The 20,145-nt window shown below is 48.1% G+C and overlaps 1 protein-coding gene across 4 annotated transcripts in view; it reads left to right on the top strand.

The window, feature by feature from the left end:
- The first annotated feature begins 8,787 nt into the window (after nt 1-8,787).
- The window catches only part of LOC133265129 (ran-binding protein 10), a 72,173-nt gene continuing 60,815 nt past the window's right edge, over nt 8,788-20,145 (top strand). For 3 of the 4 annotated variants that reach the window (XM_061445383.1, XM_061445384.1, XM_061445385.1), the window contains exons 1-2: nt 8,788-9,142; nt 10,022-10,133. In XM_061445383.1, the coding sequence (XP_061301367.1) occupies nt 8,803-9,142; nt 10,022-10,133 (452 nt within the window). In that variant the 5' untranslated portion in view covers nt 8,788-8,802. Of the gene's footprint in view, nt 9,143-10,019; nt 10,134-20,145 lie in introns of those variants that run through there. The other variant, XM_061445386.1, reaches the window with a different exon arrangement.

A 20,145-nucleotide genomic window follows, 5' to 3' on the forward strand; every position in this document is an offset into this window, starting at 1 on the left:
AGAATCAGACTTTTGGACCCTAACAATGAGGCTTTGGGACCTACAACCCGGGGCTTTGACCCCTACAAGAGGGGTTTGGACACTGCAGGTGAGGGTTTGGACACTCTGGCTGCTTGGATCCTAAAAATTAAGCAGGGGAATCTGAAAAGGAAACTTTGAAAACTAAACCTGAGCCCATTCCATCCCATCCCATCCTGTCCTACCCTATCCTATTCCACTGCTGCAGTCAGGAGAGCTAATAAAACAGACTAGCCCACTTGAGCTGTTGCCTACTGTAGCCTTCCCACTCCATAGTTCTATCTGTTTTCCCAGCCTAGTCTGACACGAGAAACCTTCACCAAAGACATTTATCATCACCAGGAACTATCCTCTACAGGAACCTCTCTCCCTGTGTCTCTGGCTTCTTGGTCCTTTGTTTTCTTTCACGGGATGCAGCTGAACCAACACATTTGGTCTGTGTGAGTAGAAACTCAGGGGGAAATAATAGTTACCAGCAGGGCTGAGAAGCTCTGTGGGGTTCAAGGAGGCTCAGTGCATTTGAGCGCAGTGCAAAGCCTGCTACGCAGGGATCCTGGGCTCACACATGCCTGGCGCCAACCCCCTGCAGAGGCAGGACAAGATGGGATCCTGCCAAACCTCCTCATGCAAATGCCTGCCACTGGAGAATGTCCAGCTCGGTTCTTGCCCAGTGCCTCAGCTCACAGGATTGCCAGAGCCCTCAGCACTGCCAGTGCCCAAGGAAACACCCAGCCCTTCAGCCCCTGATGGTGTTCCCTCAACAGCAAAAACCCCCTCAGCTTGGTGTTGAACCCAGAAAGGGGCTCAATTCCCTCTAACATCCTCACCTTTATCAAAGAGCATGACTGTGCAAGCATGTGTTTTTTCTGAGCAAACTTTACAGTGCTCAGTTTGGATCACACACAGTGGGGCCTGCCAGGACAGGGGACCAAGGCTCACATGGGCTTGCAGCATGGCCAGCAGAAAAACAAGATACAGTCCCCTTTAGGCATCTTGTGATGAACTTTTATTAACACCTTGATGCTGGCTGGAGCCAGGTCTCACGGAGGGACTCCTCTAGTGCCTGCCTCAATAGGCGGTCCCCACTGTCCTGCAGTCCTGAGGGATCTGGAATAACACAAGCAGCACTGCTGGGACCTGGTCCCAGCCAGGTGCTCCCATGGCCACCCCACTCCAGGGAACCATTTTCCACAGATCTTCCCACAAAAAGCTAGACCTCCCAAGCAGCAATATCTCAACAAAAGCTCTCAGAGTAGCATTGGGAGGGCCTCTTTCCTCTGAACAAAGCCTGTGGTTGACAACTCAGTTTCCCACCACTTCCCACTCATCAGACTTTGCCCCTCACTGAACAAGACTGGATATGGCTCCGGGCATTAGAGCAAAGCTCTTCCCATACACAGAGCTCCAGGGAGGTGGCAATGCCTCCCTTCCTGAGCGGGTGACTGCCTCCTTCTTGGACCCCCCCGTGTTGGTCTTTTTTTTTCCCAAAGAGCCTCAGGCCTCCTCTGCTCTCCCTGTTCTTTCTCTAAGATCTCTGCTCCATCTGGCACCCCGCAGCTCCTCAGCACCTCATGGCACTCACACGGACACACTCCAGCAGCCGTGCTGGGCCCTGAGCAAAACCTCCACCTTGGTGACCTTGGAGGTCTCTAGGACTACCTGGTACTGGTGCAGGAGCCAGAAGACCAGCTCCAAGGAACACTCTAGGTACTGCTTCTCATGCAGGTGGACCTCCGTCATAGCAGCTACCACCCTGAGAACAGCCTACTTGTCCTGAAGAGGGAAGGGAGAGGCTCTGCTTGGAAAGTTGAAGGTCTGCTTAGCACTCAGCACCCGCTGAGACACCAGTCTGCTGTTCCTACTGGGAAGGTTTTCTCTTTCCTTTCTGCCCTGCAGGAGAAAGGCTCACTCCAGAGGAGAGAGAGAACTTTTCCCCATGCTGGTACCTTAGCCCTCCCTGCAGAGAGGACTCAGGACTCGGCTGCTTCTAGTCAGGGATCCTCCCTCCCCTCACCTTTCTGCTCACACCCCACTGGGCATAGACAGATTCACAGAGGTGGACATCTCTGCTGTGACCCCAGGAGTAGGAAGTAGCACTTCTCACCTCTTCCTCCTTGAAGCCCAGCCAAGTTCCTTCACGGAACTCTGCTACTCCCTTGCAAAGGAAGGGGTATTGCTACTGGTTGCAGAAGTACATACTGACTCCTCTTGATCATTCCTCCAGAACTGTGCCATGAGAAAGGAAAAGGGAGCATATAAGAATCTGCAGCAGGGAAGGAACTTTTAACTCTCAACCAAGCCTTCTTTAAGGACAATCCCAAACTCAGTAGGCCACATCCTAGGACCAGATCTGGATATGAGGGCAATCTCTTCTCTTGAGGTGCTTGGATTCAAACACTCCACTGTTTCTCTCCTCCTCCCCATCACACCTTCTCTTCGTCAATGGCCACTTCTTTTCCCCCTTTCCCCCTACCTTCATAGCAGAGATTTTAATCCCAGAGGAAGGCAGGGGAACAGAAGCCATGGAAAGGGACCCAGGAGTTCTTCTGTGAGGTACCAACATATGCTGCCCACAGAAACTTGCCACACTTCCCCTGCTCCTTCCACACACTCACAGCAGCTTGGGACCACCAAGGTCTGACCTTGCTATGGGTTGACACCCACCATGTTCCCTCTGAGAACACATGGAGGCACAGAAGGCCACCGCAGCCTCTGCCCCAGGGACCCTGGCCAAGGAGTTCAGAATCACCCCTGCAGACAGAGCGCAGGATATACTCCCTGCCTGGCTCAGCATGGTGCACAGAGCGAACATTGGCATCCTCACAAAGGGGATGCACTGCAGGGCTGCAGAGTAGGCAGGGGGAGACGAACAGAGAGGGTCAGTGAGAGACACAAGAGTCTGGCCTCCATCCACCCCTATCAGGGTGGGGACTGCTGCGCCATGCAGGACATGCCAGAGGGCATGGGGAGAGTTGCTTCCCCAAGCATGACACAGGGAAACCTCCTGAAGAAATGGGAAAGACAGTGGGGGCAAAGACTCCATGGGTTTGTCTCCATCAGGTTCCTACCCTTTGGGAACTGGGAATGGGCTGGATAAGACAGAGCTTCCAGTTGTCCCTGGCATGGAGCACAGAGGCTCAGCAACTCCATAGCCCACCTGGTTTTACACACAGCAGTTACGAAGGGGAGGATTACTTCCTTGTGGTAGCACAGGTCCCTGCTCAAAACAGGAGACTGAGTGTGCTGTACCATAGCTGCGGGCCGTTTTGCCCAAAGTCAGGAGCACAATCTCATCAGGCACGTTCTTCATGGCCTGCAGGTGGCTCTGGAGCTTGGACGTGACAAAGTGGAAGTGGAAGCGTGTCAGAGCCACTAGGGCATTACTAGCAGCCATCTTCACATCATCTGTCACACCCTGCAAAAGCATCACAGGATAAACATTCCAGAGAAACAGGCTGAGGCACTCAGACCGGCTGAATGACCCCATCTCCTCTGCAAGACCCCTCAGTGTAGCTGTGCTGTATGCTTGGGTGGGCAGCAGCTCTGTGGCCAGATGAGGGAGGCTTTTCCCAGTGCCTTTCCCCCCTCTCCAGGGAGATGCCAGGAAAAACCTGTCCCAGACTCAAGACCCTACTGAGGCCTCTCCATGGGGCTGGTGAGATCACATAGCTTTTCCTCAAGGCAGAATAAATAAACCTTGAGCTTGAACACAGCTCTGCTCAGTCAGAAAGATCCCCAAGTCACCTTCTCTGCACAGCTCATCCCCACTTGAAACTCCCTGTAGTGCTTAGTCAGAAAGAGCCTCTCTTTTAGGACCTCTGCTGGGTCTGAATGAACAATCAAAGAACATCTCTGTGCCACTCTGTATTTTGCAAAAGACAGGGACCGAGACAGCTTGCTTTGGTGGCCTTGAAAGAGAGCAAGGTCACCTGAGCTGTTTGCATGTCTCTGGATGCCTCTGCTATCAGGTGGTTCATGACAGCACTTGGCAGGCAGACACTGTCTCCCTTAAAGATGTTCTCCAGCTACTGGTATGTCTTCACTTGCTTTGCTCTTATTCCCAGGGAGCCATAAGAGAGACCTACTGCCCCTCAAATCATCTGATCGACATGGACACAAGGTATGAGCTGCAGGCATCAGTCAGGAAATCCATGTTGAACAGCAGGATCTTCCATGGAGCATCCGAGACTTCCAGGGAGCCAGACAGTGAGATTGCCTCCACTGTGATGGAAGAGAGAGGAGAAGCACTCTCATTGCCAGCTAGGTAATTGATTTCATTTTTCTCACAGGTGCCAGACACTAAGAGTTACAGATTATAAGATCATGAAATAAAAGTTTAAATCCCAGAGTATATTGTCCTATATATTTGAGAGATCCAAATGGACCATGACAAAGGGGAAGCTGTAGGAATGAGACCATGCCTTGAGGTGAGGAAGTCATGAGTACCCTGCACCTTGGGGTACATTGTTGGTTCTTGCACAGGCAGGAGCCACAGGGCTGCGCCAGTTCCCAAACCAAAGCTAAGGAGGGCCCTTGGGCACTTGGGCAAAGGCACTGGAGAGATGCTGGAGTTTATGGCAGAGGCTTTATAGTGCCCAGGAGAGTGCTGCCAGCACCTGCGCAAAGGAGCAGGGAGCAGTGGTGTTAGTCCAGCTTGAGCAGCAGATTGGTGTTTCGTGACAAAGTGACTGCAGGAGGGCAGAGGTGTCATCAGGTGAGATGTCCTGCTGCAGCACCCAGAGAAGCCAGGGAATAGTTAAGTCAGAGCCTTCAACTACCACACATCCCCCCATGTCCCCTCTCACCTCATAGTGTTGCAGCCATTTCGGCAGAGAAGTCCCAGTGGCCATAAAGGTAGTGATGGCTTCAGGGACAGTCCCCCTCCAACCTCCTGCACTATCACCATGGCCTGGAAACCCAAGCGTGAGCAGAGAGCTGGAAGGAAAGAAACTGTTCTGTTGGCTGCAGGGCTTTCCACCAGGGAGTGGTGATGACTTTTCCCATCCTCTCCTAGCACTACCAGCCTGCACTGGGCTGTACAGGCAAGAAGGCAATCAGTGGGATGAAAGGAGGGAATCTTCCCCTCACTGTGACACTAGGAAGACCATTCTGGGGGACTAGGTCCATTCTGGGCTCCCCAGTGCCAGAATTGCAGCAAGGCACTGAAGCAAGTCTAGCACGGGGCAGTAAGCTTGGCAGGGGATGGACATGGGCTCTGTGAGGTGAGGCCAGGAGGCTTGGGGCTGGGCAGCCTCAACCAGAGCCAGCCGGGCCACCTTCTCTCTGAGCTGCCCCCAGCACCCCACAGAGGGCAGGGAGGGGATGGAGCCAGAGCCCTTTTCAAGGCAGCAGGATAAGAAGTGACAGGGACACAGTCCCCACCACCCTGCTGGGACCTTCAGAAGGCATCAGCTCCCAATCTCCTACAAGCCCCTCACCTCTGAGTGCTCTTATCCTTCTCATGGCAGTAGGATTCCCTGTGTTATAAACTTTTTTTTTTTTCTTGTAAAGTGTAATGTTAGACTCAACAATGAAGCAGCTATTTATTTAATGTTTCAGCAAAAACGGGTGTCCTGGTAAGCAGGCACATGCTGGTTACAAGGTTTCTCCCTTTCATTACCTGCCTCCGACCTAAAAGTCCCTCCCTTGTTTCCCTATAGCGAGGTACTCCAAGGTTTACAGCCTATCCGAAGCGCCTCAGTTACCAGCGCGAAGTCCGCCCTGATTACAGATAGCATTACTCAACACTTGAGAGCTCACTGCCCCGCCGGCCAACCTCCTTTGGTGGTACGGTTCCTGCACATTGTAACCGCTAACCCAGCGCCTGCCGACGTTTTCCCACCTAAACCGCCATCTTGTGGCCAACTGCAAAAACAATATTTTTTTTACACGCGAATGGATGCCCTAAACTGATGGCTGTAAACTGAAAGAGGGGAGATTTTCATTAGATGTTAAGATGAAGTTCTTCCCTGTGAGGGTGGTGAGCCGCTGGCACAGGTTGCCCAGAGAAGCTGTGGCTGCCCCATCCTTGGCAGTGTTCAAACCAGGTTGGATGGGGCTTGCAGGAACACATCTAGTGAAAGGTGTCGCTGCCCATGGCAGGGGTTGGAACTGCATGAGCCTTAAGGTCCCTTCCAACCCAAACCGTTCTACCATTCTATGATAGAAGGTTGGTGACTCCTGTGGGGCAGGCACCTCCTGCAAGGGAGCATTGCTGACTGTGGCTGTGGGTAAATTACAAGCTCTGCTACTTCCACACAGGGCAAACCAAAGAAGCAACACTTCTGCTGTGGTTTCCTAGCTAAGCCTCTCCTGGGAAGCCCCAGCAGCTTTCGTGGTGGATGCTCTAGTGGAGTGTTTATCCTTTCAGCTGACATGGTGTCCTGGGTTTAGCTTAAACTACGACACATGGGTGTCTGCAGCAGAACTGAAGATGTTGAGGTAAGAGATGTTCCCTCGATGTGGGCTGTTGTACAAGGGTGTGAGGATGGAGGCATGGACCCAGAGGTAGAGTGCAAGCTGGACTCTTTATTGAAAAGATTACACGATATTTATATGCTTCCAAGCAATTAGCAAAGCACATCTGTGTTTGCCTTGCGGTTACATCAGGTGAAAGGTCTATCTGATTTTCTTATCGACATCCTCTTTTCAGTTCCGATGTCCTTGTTCCTTGCCAGTTCCAACATCTTCCAAGTACCAGTCAGGGACAGGTCACTATTAATTGCCAGCTGTAGTTTCTCCTTCTCATGGTCTCTGACAGCTTTGATACATTCCAACCCCCCCCCATATATATATATACACATGAAAGATTTAAGTGATTAGAATCTGCTCAGGATTTGCCATCTGGTGACCGGCACACCAATTGGTACTGTCCTCACTGTCCCAGCTGTCCCAGTGAGAACATCCATGAATTGCATCTCTTCTGAAGAGGAGAGATGCAAAACAGCACTAGAGAACCTGTCACCCATAAGCCAAGAAGCAGGATGTGGGGTCCCAGAAGTGCTTGCAAAGCCAGTTTCCTGGGGTGGCACTCAGGCCATGGCACAGATGGCCTGACAGCCAGTAGGAACTACAGGACAGATACAACCAAGAACTCTTTCCTAGACTAGAAACTGGCATGTATAGGTGAAAAGCTTTGAGAAGTAAACATACACTTGCATGCGTATTGTAGGGAAAATGAGTGTGGCTGTGGTACAGAAAAGCAGCCCTGAGATTCCAGTGAATTTTCAGGTGCTGCACTGAACAAGATGACCACAGGCTCAGCTTGATCTCTGAGCCCTGGCTTCAGCTGTCAGCCTGGCTTCACCCTCAGGGGGAAGCAGCTGTTGTACCTTTAGCAGTTCTCACCCTCCAACCCACTTTCCAGGGAGGAAGGCACAGGGCAAAATGCCCTCACTTCTGGGAGCCCACCAAGGGCCAGCACAGCACTGGGCTGAGAGACTGCATCTGGTGGGCTCCTGGATCTCCCACCCTCATGTACAAAATTGCAGTCTCAAGCTGCAGCTCTCTGAAATGCGGTAACAGTGCAGCCACTGCTGGGTGGGAAGGTCCTGTTTTTCCTCCACTACAATGGGCTCCTGGTGCCTACATAGTGTAAGCTCTACTGTATGCTGGACAACTCTCTGAGATGTTTCAGTTTGCTAATAAAAGGGAAGACCTGAAGGTCCCCAGTTTAGGCTGCCTAAAAAACTAAGACACAAGATCCCTTGTGCAATTCTGCAGCTGGCAGCAGTGAGGATGGAGGCAGAAATCCCAAGCACTGGTTCAGCTTGCCCAAGGAATCCCACCTTTGGGTGAGATTCCCTCAGACACTGTGAGCTGATCTAGCAGTTCAGCGCTCTTGAAAAGCCAGAGCACCTCCTCCTCCCAGCCATATCCTCCCGCTGTTTACCTTGTACTGCTGCCACGGCTTATCAGACCTCTTTATAAGCTGCTTTCAGTCATCACCTCAGCAGAAAGCTAACCCAGTGTAATCGCTGAAACTTGCTTAGTGGTCAGCACAACGACACAGAGAAGATTGTACCCGGCACAGCTTTCACGGCAAAGTTACACCGGCACGAGGAGCCGTGGAAGCTTGTGCTGTGCGCTTGGCTACAGGGAGCACAGAAAAGCAGCAGCAACTGGAAGAAGTTACCGGGGCGCAGGGCCGGAGCTGCACCACCGTAGGAAGGAACAGAACGGCTCCACCCGGCTCTCCCTATGGCGCCCAGATCCCGTCCTTCTCTTCCTTCGTTCCTCCCTTTCTTCTTTCCTCCTTCCTTTCGTCTCCCTCTCTCCCTCCTTCTCTTCCTCTCTCCTTCAGGCCCAGCCCGAACCTGCCCGGCGGAAAGCGGCCCGCCGCCTTGGCTGTGCATCTGCTGTTTACACGCGTCCCCATGGAGACGATTCCTCTGCCAGGACCCCTTCGCACCGTCATAGCTGCCAGGGCAACGCCTGACGCGCTGCTGCCGCTCGCCAGCGGCAGCAGACCGAGCACGGCCCAGCACCACCCTGCCAGGAGGCGGGCTCTGCAGAACGGTCGGCCCCGGCGCAAGGCCGCCGGCACGGAGCCGCCGGCTCCTCTGCAGGTGCAGCCCACCCCGGCCTTTGCGCGCAGGCGTCGGGAAGACAGAGGCAGGCGCGAAGAGGCCCCTCAGCACCGCACTCCCTCGGAGCACGATGGGAGCAGAAGTCCCGGACCCAGAGGCGCTCTCAGGGCCGTTTTCCACCGTGAATCGCGCAGATGAGGGCGGGGGTTTCACGCGCCTAGCCTTTCGGGAGCTGTAGTCCCAGAGAGTAAAGGAGATGCGCAGGCGGGGGCGGAGCAGACTCCGTTTCCCATCGGGCAGCGCGGCGCCATTGTGGCTGCTCTCGCAGCTCATTGGTCTGCGGCCGAAGCTGGGCCTCGCTCCCCGCCCGGTGACACAAAGCAAATTCAAGATGGCTGAGGTGGTGGCGGGCATCTCGCACGGAGGGGATGCGGCTCTGCCGTGTCCGCCCGAAGAACAGGACCTGATTCGGCGCCTCCGCAGGCTTTACCCCGCTGTCAACCAGGAGGAGACGCCGCTGCCGCGGTCCTGGAGCCCTAAGGACAAGTACAACTACATCGGCCTCTCGCAGAGCAACCTCCGCGTCCACTACAAAGGTGCTGGGCTGGGGCGGCGGCGCCGGTTTCGGCTTCGGCCTGTGCCTGGAGCAGGGCGGCCCCGCGCGGCCCTTGCCCGGCCGGCACCCAGGTCTGCGCTGGGACCGCAGCGGGTCTGGTAGCCCAGGGGAAGGGGCGACTCGGCTGGGAAGTAGTGTGAGGAAGGGGGGATGCCAAGCTCCGGCCTCGGGGCGGGCTGCTGGCCCGGCGTGCCATCTGTTTCTATGGGCTCGGGCAGTGGAAGCGTTCGGGAGCCAAGGGCTCTTACCCTGGGGAAGTGTGCTGCCTTCTAGAATTTCACTAGCCCGGGCCCGAGCGCCTCAGTGTATCCAAGTCGTGTGTTTACTCCGTCATCCTGCCTAAAACCTGGGCAAAGAGCCGCATGGCGTCGATGCGGAGCTGGGGCTTTGGCTCCGTGAGTTTACACAAAAGAGATGGCTGCGGACTTGTAGGACTAGGGGAATCACACTGGTGTTTTCCTTGCTCGCCAGTGGAAGCTGTTCTCCCTACCCACCCAGCAGAGAGCTGATTATTCCTTTTCCTGCTTGGTTAGTAAACACTAATGTCAATCTTTTTTGTCTTATGTTGGTATACATTCGTCTTCAAATTCTGTATGTGGGGAGACAGGTGCTACTGTGAGTCTTTCTCAGTTACTTCACAGTGTAAATGAAAGAAAATATACAGTGCTTATATGAGGGGACGGTTCATGGTGGCAGCACAAGGTTGTATATTTCAGTTGTCTGAAAAGAGGGCTTCAAATTGTTGGATGTATGTAGATATGTAGAAACAGGTTCCTGCTGTGTTCTGGTAGTGGTGTTTCAGACCAAAATGTGGCAGGGTTCAGCTCCCATTGGGACTTATATTTCTGTTCTTTCCTAGGTCATGGCAAGAATCACAAAGATGCTGCCTCAGTCAGGGCTACACACCCTATACCTGCAGCCTGTGGCATTTATTATTTTGAAGTGAAGATCGTCAGTAAAGGTAGAGATGGGTAAGTGCTTCATTCCAGTTCAGTGGTTGGTGATATAGATTTAACAGTTCTGCTGTACTCTGACCTCCTTTCTGGAAGGGCTAGAGGTCCTGTGGTTGTAGGGTGGAACAGGCAGGTATATCACAGGGAGGTTGGATTCTTCTGGTTAATAGATGTAAAGATGGCAGAATGTGCTGGAGGCAGAGGCACTTACACAGCTGCTTTTCTGTGCTGTTTGATATGGGCAGTTTTAAAAATTTAGGAAACCTTGGGTCTCTGGTGCAGTTTGAATTGATACTGTTTTTCCTTTTGCTAGCTAGATCTGGTCACGTGGATTTCTGGAATTATGCTTCAGAAGTTGAATGAAATAGGGAGGAACTTTGACCTTAATTTTGGACTGTTAGAGAGATTTTGGTGGGGTGAAGAGTACTCGTCGCAGTACTTGAGCTCTGGAAGGAAAACTTCCAGGACTGCTTCTTATAAACCCTATATGCATGATCAAGGAAGATATTCAAAGAAGCGAAGTGGGATGATTGTAAATATAAGCTGGAATCTGTGCTAATTATGTCATCTCTGATCTGAGACCTGAATATGACCTCAAGTCAAAGGGCCTTAGCTCAGGATAGATTGCACTGCAGGGCTGCATGACAGATGACAATGTGGAAGCTTAGAGGACTGTGTTGAAACCAAAATGCTAAATCTGAGAACATTTTTCCTGCCCCAGTCCTGCTTTTTGTGGTACTATTTAATATTGTAGGCTGTTGTTGAGGCTGTGTTTGCCCTGTCAGTGTCTACTACTTGACCAGGATTAAGTGGAAGAACTGCCACAGCAGCAGATCCTCTCAGTAACATTAGAAGCAGCCATCACTTGCGAAGTGGCACCTCAGGGAGCTGAGCTGGCAGTGGGGTTTGGATCATGTCTTGTGGTCATTCTGTTGGGCAGTATTTTGATCCAATATGTAACAGAATGAGGATATATATAGAGTTCCTTTAAAGCAACATTAAGGAAGTTGGGAAGCAATAAAGGGGTGTTTCTAACAAGGGCAGAGTTTCTACCGTTACTGCAGGTCAAATCTTTAATCATTATAAAGGTATCAGCCTGATGTGTATGTGTTTGGCATTTTTTGTTGCTAAAGGATGAACATTGCAGAGCTAACTATCCTGGAAAGGGAGAGCCCCACAGGAGAAGATATGAAGTGCAGTTAATTAATCCAGTCCCTCAAGAATAACATTTGAACTCTAGCTGTTTTAGGGATCTGTCCTGGGTTTATCTGCAACGGTTACTTTTCTCCTTCCTAGTAGCTGGTGCAGTGCTCTGTTTTAGCTTTAGTCTGGGAACAACGCTGATAAGAAATGAATGTTTTAGTTGTTGCTGAGAAATGTTTACTGTGATCAAGGACTTTTCAGTCTCTCACACTCTGCCAGTGAGGAGGGATTGGGGGAGTCATGCGAAAGGGACTGATTGCTGCTTGGGTCGGCCTGGGTATCTGTTGGTGGGTGATGAGCAATTGTATTGTGCATCACTGCTGCTTATTGTGGTTTTGGGTTTTTTCCCTCTTCCCTTTTTACTTTTATGTTCTCTCCCCTTGGTATTTCCCTTATCATTATTTTTAGTAGTGGTAGTAGTTTTGTATTGTTCTTTAGTTACTGGGCTGTTCTTATCTCAACCCATGAGGTTTACATTCTTTTGATTCTTCTCCCCATCCCAATACAGGGGGAAGTGGTGGGGGAAGAGCAGGAAGTTTATGTGATTGCTGAAATTGAAATAATTTACAGGAACAGTTTTACAAAGAAACCTCATTATGACAGGTCACTGACCTAGAATCATTCTAGATCAGTCTTACAGAGGGATAATGGAATTTTCCACTTGTTTCCCAATATCCGAGTTGACTATATTATTAGTCCATTGTTGTTTTTGCTGTATTCTGTAGTTACAATTACTTTCCCAGAATACTTTCAAAGATGGGGAGCTGTGTGTACACTATAGCAATATGAACGTGAACTGTGATCTGAAGGCAGGCAGCGGGGAGCCTTCGAGAGCTTGGCTGATGTCTTAGCCCTTCCTGTACTTTGTTTCTCTTGCTGGTAGAGCGTGCTCCAATTTCTAATCCCACTGTGGCACCGGTATTTGGAATTGTTGATTGATGTTGTAGCTGCTTTCTGTCTGCCACTCAAGAAGCTGCTCTTGCATGTCTCATCTTTAAAAGTGTGCTTGTTGGAGGCTTTGTGTGTTGTCTCTGCTGCAGTTCACTATTATATCTCTTCTTAAGAAGCCCTTCAGTGTTTATTGTGCCATGGTGGCTTCAGCTTAAAGGAACAAAAGTCCAGAAATCTAAAGCTGGGATTGGAGGAAATGAAGTTTTAAAGTGGCCCGGGGGCAAAGCATGCCCCTGGGAACTCAACTGGAAGGAAGCCTGCTAGTAAGGGGAGAGGAAGAAGAGTCTTTCTGAGCTCTTTTCCAAAAGGGGTACTTCAGATGTGAAGTCTCTGTTCTATAGCTTGTTATTTTGTTTCTGCTGTACAGAGTAGTGAGGTGTTATTCACTGTGTTCCTCTTGCTGGAGTTTGTGACAGCTTTTCACATTTAGGTTTAAAATGTGAGCAATTGGGATTTGAAACAAGGATCTCAAAAAAGTCATAGGTGCAGTGGGTTTCAGGAAGTGTGCTTTGAGGAGTTCTGGTTGAATTTGCTCAAAGCTGTCCACTTTCTATGCTAATAATTGTTAGTGGAGCACTCTGTGCTCTGTTTGGATGCTGACAGTTTATTCTGTTAATAAACAACTGAAACTAAGGCTGCAGGTAAGAGATGGGATAGAAACTCCCAGTGGCATTTACTGGAGATGTGGGAATCCTGAAGCTGGCATGATGTTTTTTTTGCAGGCTGAGAAGAGATGTTAGAATCATAGAACCTAGAATCACTTAGGTTGGAAAGGACCTTTAAGATCATCATGTCCCTAACCCTGACCCTGCTGGTCACACTGGTGCTGATACAGGCCAGGATGCTGTTGGCTTTCTTGGCTGCCTGGGCAAAAGTTGGCTCATGTCATTCAGCACCCCTCAGATCATTTTCCATGAGCAGCTTTCCAGCCACTCTTCCCCAAGCTTGGAGCATTGCATGAGGTGCTTGTGGCTCAAAATGCAGGACCTGGCACATTGCCTTTTTGAAACTCATACCCTTGGCCACAGCCTATTGATCCAGCTTGCCCAAATCCCTCTGCAGAGCCTTCCTATCCTCCAGCAGATCAATACTCCCACCCAACTTGGTGGTGTCCACTAAATTACTGAGGGTGCACTCAATTCCCTCATCCAGATCATCAGTGAAGACATTAAACAACAGTGGTCTTAACGCTGAATGGGGAATTTTCCTTGTGAAAATGGTTAAGCACCAAAACAGGATGCCTAGAGAAGCTGTGGCATCTCCATCTTCAAATGTGCTTGGGCAAAGCCCCAGACTGGCTGACATAACTTTCGTAGTTACTTATGCTTTGGTCAGAAGGATGAAGAAGGAAGCATAGAATTGTGGAACAGTTTGGGTTGGAAAGGACCTTCAAAGCTCCCTGCAATGAGGAGGGACATCTTCAACTAGATTAGTTTGCTTAGAGCCCTGCCCATCCTAGTCTTAAATATCTCCAGGGATGGGGCATCCACCATCTCTCTGGGCATCCTGGGCCAGGATTTTGCCACCCTCGTTGTAAAAAATTTCTTCATCGCATCCAGCCTGAATCCCCCCTCTTTTAGTTCAAAATCATCACCCCTTATCACAACAGGCCATGTTAAAAAAATCTCTCTCCATCTCTTTTATAGGCCCCTTTTAAGAACTGAAAGGCCACAATAAGATTTCCTCAGAGTCTTCTCTTTCACAAGCTGAGCAACCCCAACTCAGCCGTTCCTCGTAGTAGAGGTGCTCCATCCATGTGATCATTTTGTGGCCCTTCTTTGGACCCTCTCCAACAGGTCCATGTCTTTCTTGTGCTGAGGACTCCAGAACTGGGCACAGTACTCCAGGTGGGGTCTCACTAGAGCAAAGTAGAGGGGAAGAATCACTTCCCTTGACCTGCTGGCTGTGCCCCTCTGGATGCAGCCCAAGATACGATTGGCCTTCTGGGCTGCAGTCACACGTTGCCCACTCATGTCCAATCCTTCTTCCACCAGTACCCCAGGTCCTTCTCCTCAGGGCTACTCTCAATCCCTTCATCCTTCAGCCTGTATTGATACCGACCCAGGTGCAGAACCCTGCTCTTAGCCCCTTCAACTTCATGACGTTGAAGGTTGGAAAGTCTCTAGGTCCAGACCTCTCTGGGCCTGGAGGTCTGGTCCAGACCTCTCCCTGGTTCTGTGGGTGGCTTGCTTCCAGCATTCCTTGGGTGAGCACTTGCAGAAATGTACATGATTCTCTTGTTCATAAGTTGCCGCAAATAACTCCTGCTTGTGTAAATCATGGTATTTATAAGTTCAACCTTAACTATATTTTAAGCACTGGACTCATCCTCTCTCAAATATGTGTTTGTGGTCACTTGATTTGTCAGCACATCTCTCAGTTTCTGTTTTCGCTTGAGATGATCTCTGCTTGGTAAACAGAAGCAGTGTAAGACTCATCAGGGTAGGGGCAGTAAACCTACAACTTACAAGCTGTTGTGACTCAGGAGTAGAATTTGTCTTTATTGTCCTCTTCATGCTGAGACAACATGAATTGTCTCATGAGTGGCAGTGCTTGTTCCTGGCAACCGTTTTGGTTTCTTGACCTCTTTTACCTCCCCCAGCCATGCAGTGGTTTGTGTGGTGTGATGGGGTGTGACTGAGGGGATCATCCCGCTGGCCAACCGTGAGTGTATACAGGTTCCTGTTTCTAGTAATGCTTTCTGTGGGGAAGAGGAGACCCAGAAGGGCAGAAGAGGGAGGTTGGGAAGACATGGGCAACAAAGTGAGTTGGTGTCCTTCTTCAGCACTGTTTCACAGTTGCTCTGGGATGTGCAGCCTGTTGCCCACAGATACTGGTCAGTGCTCCCTTAGGTGATGGGCATTTTTCTAGGAGAGGGAGGAAAGAGTACTCTTGAGATGAGTGGCCAGAGAGCTAATCTGGCTTTGTCCATACCATAGTTTGTTTTAAATCTTCCTTTAGGTTTAATACAGAAGTGCACTGTATCCCAAACTTAAAAATAGCTTTGTTTCTCTCTGAAGAGAAAAATAAAGGTCAGAGGTATTGGTTGTTTAGCAGTCTTTACATCAGTAACAATTAATCTGCCCCTCTTTCTCTTGCTTGTTTCTCCTTGCCAACTTTTCGCTTCTCTTCAGCATATGGTGAGCGTGATTGCTCTTTGAAAAGCCTTTCACTCATGTGCTTTGATGGTTTCCAGATACTGATAGAAGGCTCTGCTTTAATGGCATGGTTGTCTGCATGCCCTTGTCTGTGCTGTGGCCATCCTGTAACGTCAGGTGTGTCTGGATGTAGCTGAAGGGGAAGGCTAAGGGATATTCTGTGGGAACTGAGGATTTCCAGTGCTTGCACATGCTGTGTGATACCTAATTGGTATCTGGCAAGCCTGTAAATAATTGATTTCCTTCCCTTTTTTATTTTTTTTCCATCCTGGTTTCCTGAGTCCAGAACCAGTGCAGAGAGGGGGTTGCTCTGTTTGGAGATGTCTGCTTACTTGAATTTATGTTGTTCCATAGACATTCATTTAGACCAACACATAAATCCCACAAGGAGATTCAATAAACAGTTTTCACCTTGTTCCAATTTGCAAACAATCTTGCCCAAGCAAGTCCTGCTTGCTCAGCTACTGATTGATGAGCTGTGGTGCTCTGAGGTGGAGAGACACGCATTTTCTGTGGAGTTTTCATGTCAGTTGATGACGTGAGAAGTTATTTTCTGTTTCTGTTCTGCAAAACTCCTGCAAAAGGGAGTAACAGTGAGAGCAGCTTTTTCAATGTAAAGCTGGTTGTGAGATTGGAATATCTGATTTGAAGTTGATAACTTTTTTTTATCACCTTATTTTTTTAATCAATGAACTGGGAAGTGAAACTCGGGGCTTTGTAGCAGTATCATGGGCCCATGCATTGTAATGGTAGAATACCAACTTCTCAATAAAAGAATTTATGAAATTAGGAAACAAAATGGAAGTAGTGATAGCGATGTGTGACTTCCTCACTTGTGATGTGTGCATTAGGTATGTCTAATGAAATCTAGTTTTCAGGCTGTGATAATAACCTCTTTCTTTCTGTTAATTTTTCCATTTTTTTTCTGTGGGCTTTTTTTTTTTTCTTAATGTTTTGGGTTGGTTTTGTTTTGTGTTTTTTTTTTTCAGTTAGAGTTGTGAGATTTGCAGAGTAAAGAAGAAAAATTTCAGGAATATGTGTTTTTTTTTTTTATTTTGTTTTCTGGCCTCTCCTCTTGCTTTTTCTGAATATCTGTTATAAAAAGGGTGGGAAAATGGCAGAAGTCAACTATATCAAGATCAATTGAGCATCTTTAGAATATGTGTAAAAACATTATGATTCAGTTCTTCAGAATATGGTTACAGTTAATAAATCATAAAATAATGGGAACTAATTATTTAAATATTCTAGCCTTATGGATCTAAGAAATTCTCTGTTTAATAATGAAATTGTGCAAGTGGCATAGCTATTTTAGAAGGGAAACTTTTTTCCTTCAATTATGGAAGTCTGGAATGATGAATTGCTAAAGCATTTATAATCTTAAAGGTTTTTTCCAACCTAAATGATTGTGATCTATTGTGAAGCTTAACTCTCTTCAGCTCTGCCACTGGTGCTGTAAAGCTGAATTGTGTTAGCTGTGCGCTATCTGCATTGTAAGTGGGGCCCCCAACGCAGGAGGGATGTGGAGCTGTTGGAGGGAGTGCAGAGGAGGCCACAGAGATGCTGTGAGGGCTGGAGCAGCTCTGCTTTGGAGACAGGCTGAGAGAGCTGGGCTGGTTCAGCCTGGAGAAGAGAAGGCTCCCAGGAGACCTTTCAGCAGCTCCCAGTGCCTAAAGGGGGCTACAAGAAAGCTAGAGAGGGGCTTTTGACAAGGGCCTATAGGGACAGGATAATGGGGAATGGCTTTAACCTGACAGAAGGGAGATTTAGATGAGATCTTGGGAAGAAGCTCTCCCCTATGAGGGTGGTGAGGCCCTTGCACAGGTTGTCCATACAAGCTGTGGCTGCCCCATCCCTGGGCAGTGTTCAAGGCCAGGTTGGACGGGGCTTGGAGCAACCTGGTCAACTGGAAAGTGTTCCTGCCCATGGCAGGGATTTGGAACTGGATGAGCTTTAATGTCTCTTCCACCCAAACCATTCTAGGATTCTATGAAGATTAAGTTCAAAGAGATAGAGCTTTTTAGTTCTCTCCCCCAGTTCCAAGTTCTTCAGCAGTAAACATCAGCATGCATGATGCTCCAGCCCAGTGACCTTTAAACAGGACAACATCACCTCTGACTCCTAAAAGAACTTGTGAGGTGGATTCTGCATTGCAGAGATATAAAATACACAAATTTAAGTTGCATCTTTGGAAAAAAGAAGTATTTTTTTTTTTTTGATTCTGCCAATATAAGGTTTTCCTTGGAAAAGAGATGGAAAGAGCCAAAGTGGTGACTGTACTTTGAAATTTTAATTAACTCTTAATTTAATTAACTCTTACAGATATAAAAGGTCTCAGATACACTGACTCAGCCAGGAAGCATTATATATTGTCACTGGGCAGAAATTACCCAAAAAGGTAGAAGGAAAATTATTTCACAGGAGTGGTAATATTTGACTTACCTAAATTGACACACAGGGATGTCTCAAAGAGGCTGTTACGAGCAGTCATACAAGGAGAGGAATACCGACCTCTGCATTTAGTTTATCCCCAAAGGGAAATCCACCCAGGTGAGAAGCAGTTCTTCAAGTCCAAAGTTGTTTCTTCAGAACAATCTTGATACCCAGAAAGCCTGCCAAAAAGTCAGTGCAAGAAAAGTTTTTTGGCTAGTCTAAAGCTACTTTTGTGAGCAACCCACAAAAATCCTCATGAATCCAGCAGAAAATCTTCAGAACAAACCTTTGACAGCAAGTAGCTAATGTTGGAATTCCAGTGCTTCATCTATTTGCCTTTTCAAATGCAGGAGTGAAGAACCTGTTGGGTAGAATAGAGAGCTCGGCAACAGAACTCCAGGTATACCTGTACTTTTTATTCTCCAGTTTTAAGAGTCCCAGAAGCAACAAGCATTTCCCCTGAAACACCTGGAAAATTCAGCCCTTGGGAAGCATTGCTATATGCAGAATAAATGTGGTGTAGAAGGAGGGAGGAAGCAATTAGTCCATGGTCTTAGCTGGACCAAAACACTATCCTTTAAACAAAGGAGGTATTTCTTTACCCAAAAACCTACAAGACTTTCTCCAAGAAACATAAAAAGAGTGCTTATCTCAAATGCTAGTTCTGACAAGTAGCAGAGCAGATTTAAAAAGGCTCTGCCATGAAAACAAAGATATTACGATTCCCCTTTATTTCATAACCTGCTGAAAGGTACCAGGTCAGAATGGTGAAACAATTTATGCCGTTCGTTTTCCAAGTGCCTTTACGTGGAAGGCAGACAAAATTCACACCATCTGAAAGGTGGAGAGATGAAGGTGGAAAAATACACTTTGGTTGCCTAATAGTCACAATCCTAGAACTCTTCTTTGCTGCTCCAGTAACACCGTGCCAGGGTAAAACATGCTGTAAAGAAAGACAACTGTGTATGCCAAGATAACCTAAGGCCCCAACTTAAAAACATAGATGTTAAATAAGTTAGTAGGTCATGACTTCCAACAAAGCAGTCATGCCCTACTCAGTCAGTGAAGTAGGAACATCACTAACACGTGGTAGAAATTCCCGGGGTTAGAATTTTATTACGCAGCTCAGCCAAGACCAAGCAGCCCTGCTGAGCCATGAGTTAACCAGGGGGATGTTCCTTTCCTCCAGAAGTAGGCCTGTGATTCAAAGGCTTACTGCATCCTGCATTTTTTTCTAATAACCACACCTATCTGGTAGGAATCCTGTCCTCCCAGGTATCATGCATCCCACTCCTTCAACACCCACAGCTAAGTCTAAAATAATCATACTGAATTCTGGAGTTAGAGACTAATAATACACCCCATAACACTGGTGGCATTTCAGACACTTCCACAGTCTCTTGTGCAAAGCTCTGAACTATCATTCTTGTCTGAGGTGGGCCCTGACTTCATGCCAGGTTTAAAGAGTGTTGAGAGAAGATAACCCTTATCAATTCACCACCTGAAACCACATTGTTGCAGTTATGGTGGGGGAAGGGGCATGTTCTTTTAAGGGAGTGAAAAAACAAGTTGCATCTGTTTTAAAAAAAAAAAAATATATATATATATATATACACCTGTGGTGCATAAAATACTGGATTCCAACTATCTCTGACTCCTAACAATAAATGTTTTGGAACTACATAATGGAGTATAATGGATGTCTGAAGTGGAAGCAGTTCTGTTTTTACTAGTGGATGTTGTGCTGTTCTGTAATGGTGCTTCAGAAATAGCACTGACAGAAAGAATCCCAGTACGTCAAGCAGAGGTCAGTAAAGAAATAATGCAAGGGTGAAAAGAAGGAAATAAAGGCAAGAAAATCAAATTCTTAAAAACGCATTTAAAACAACTACAAGTATCCTGAGGAATGGAGGAGATGCTGCTCAGCTGCCCTTAGAAAGGCAGAGAAGCTCTAAAAGCCAAAGAACGTGGAAGAGAAGGTGAGTGAAGGGAACAAAATGAGGAGGCAGCAGGCAGCAATGTGTTAACATAACACTTCTCAGTCTGTTTATGAGTACATACTGGCAAAACTACAGAGGAAGAATAAAAAACTATTTTTGCTGGACCAAGGTATTAGATTCCCAGCTCCCTTCCACTTTTAGGATCATGTTCAACTGGTATCTGTTAGCTGTAGGAAGGGTCAGATCATCCTTTTCTGAGTTACCTTCAGGAAGGGAAAAACACTGATGATGTAGATTAGCAATATATGTAGGAATACTGAAAAAAGATACAAATCAGAGATGAAG

Source organism: Pezoporus flaviventris, unplaced genomic scaffold, assembly GCF_033815535.1.
Source record: "Pezoporus flaviventris isolate CSIRO_AGI_PZ_B2104156 unplaced genomic scaffold, CSIRO_AGI_Pfla_v1 ptg000004l, whole genome shotgun sequence".
In the NCBI taxonomy this organism is placed as follows: Eukaryota; Metazoa; Chordata; class Aves; order Psittaciformes; family Psittacidae; genus Pezoporus; species Pezoporus flaviventris.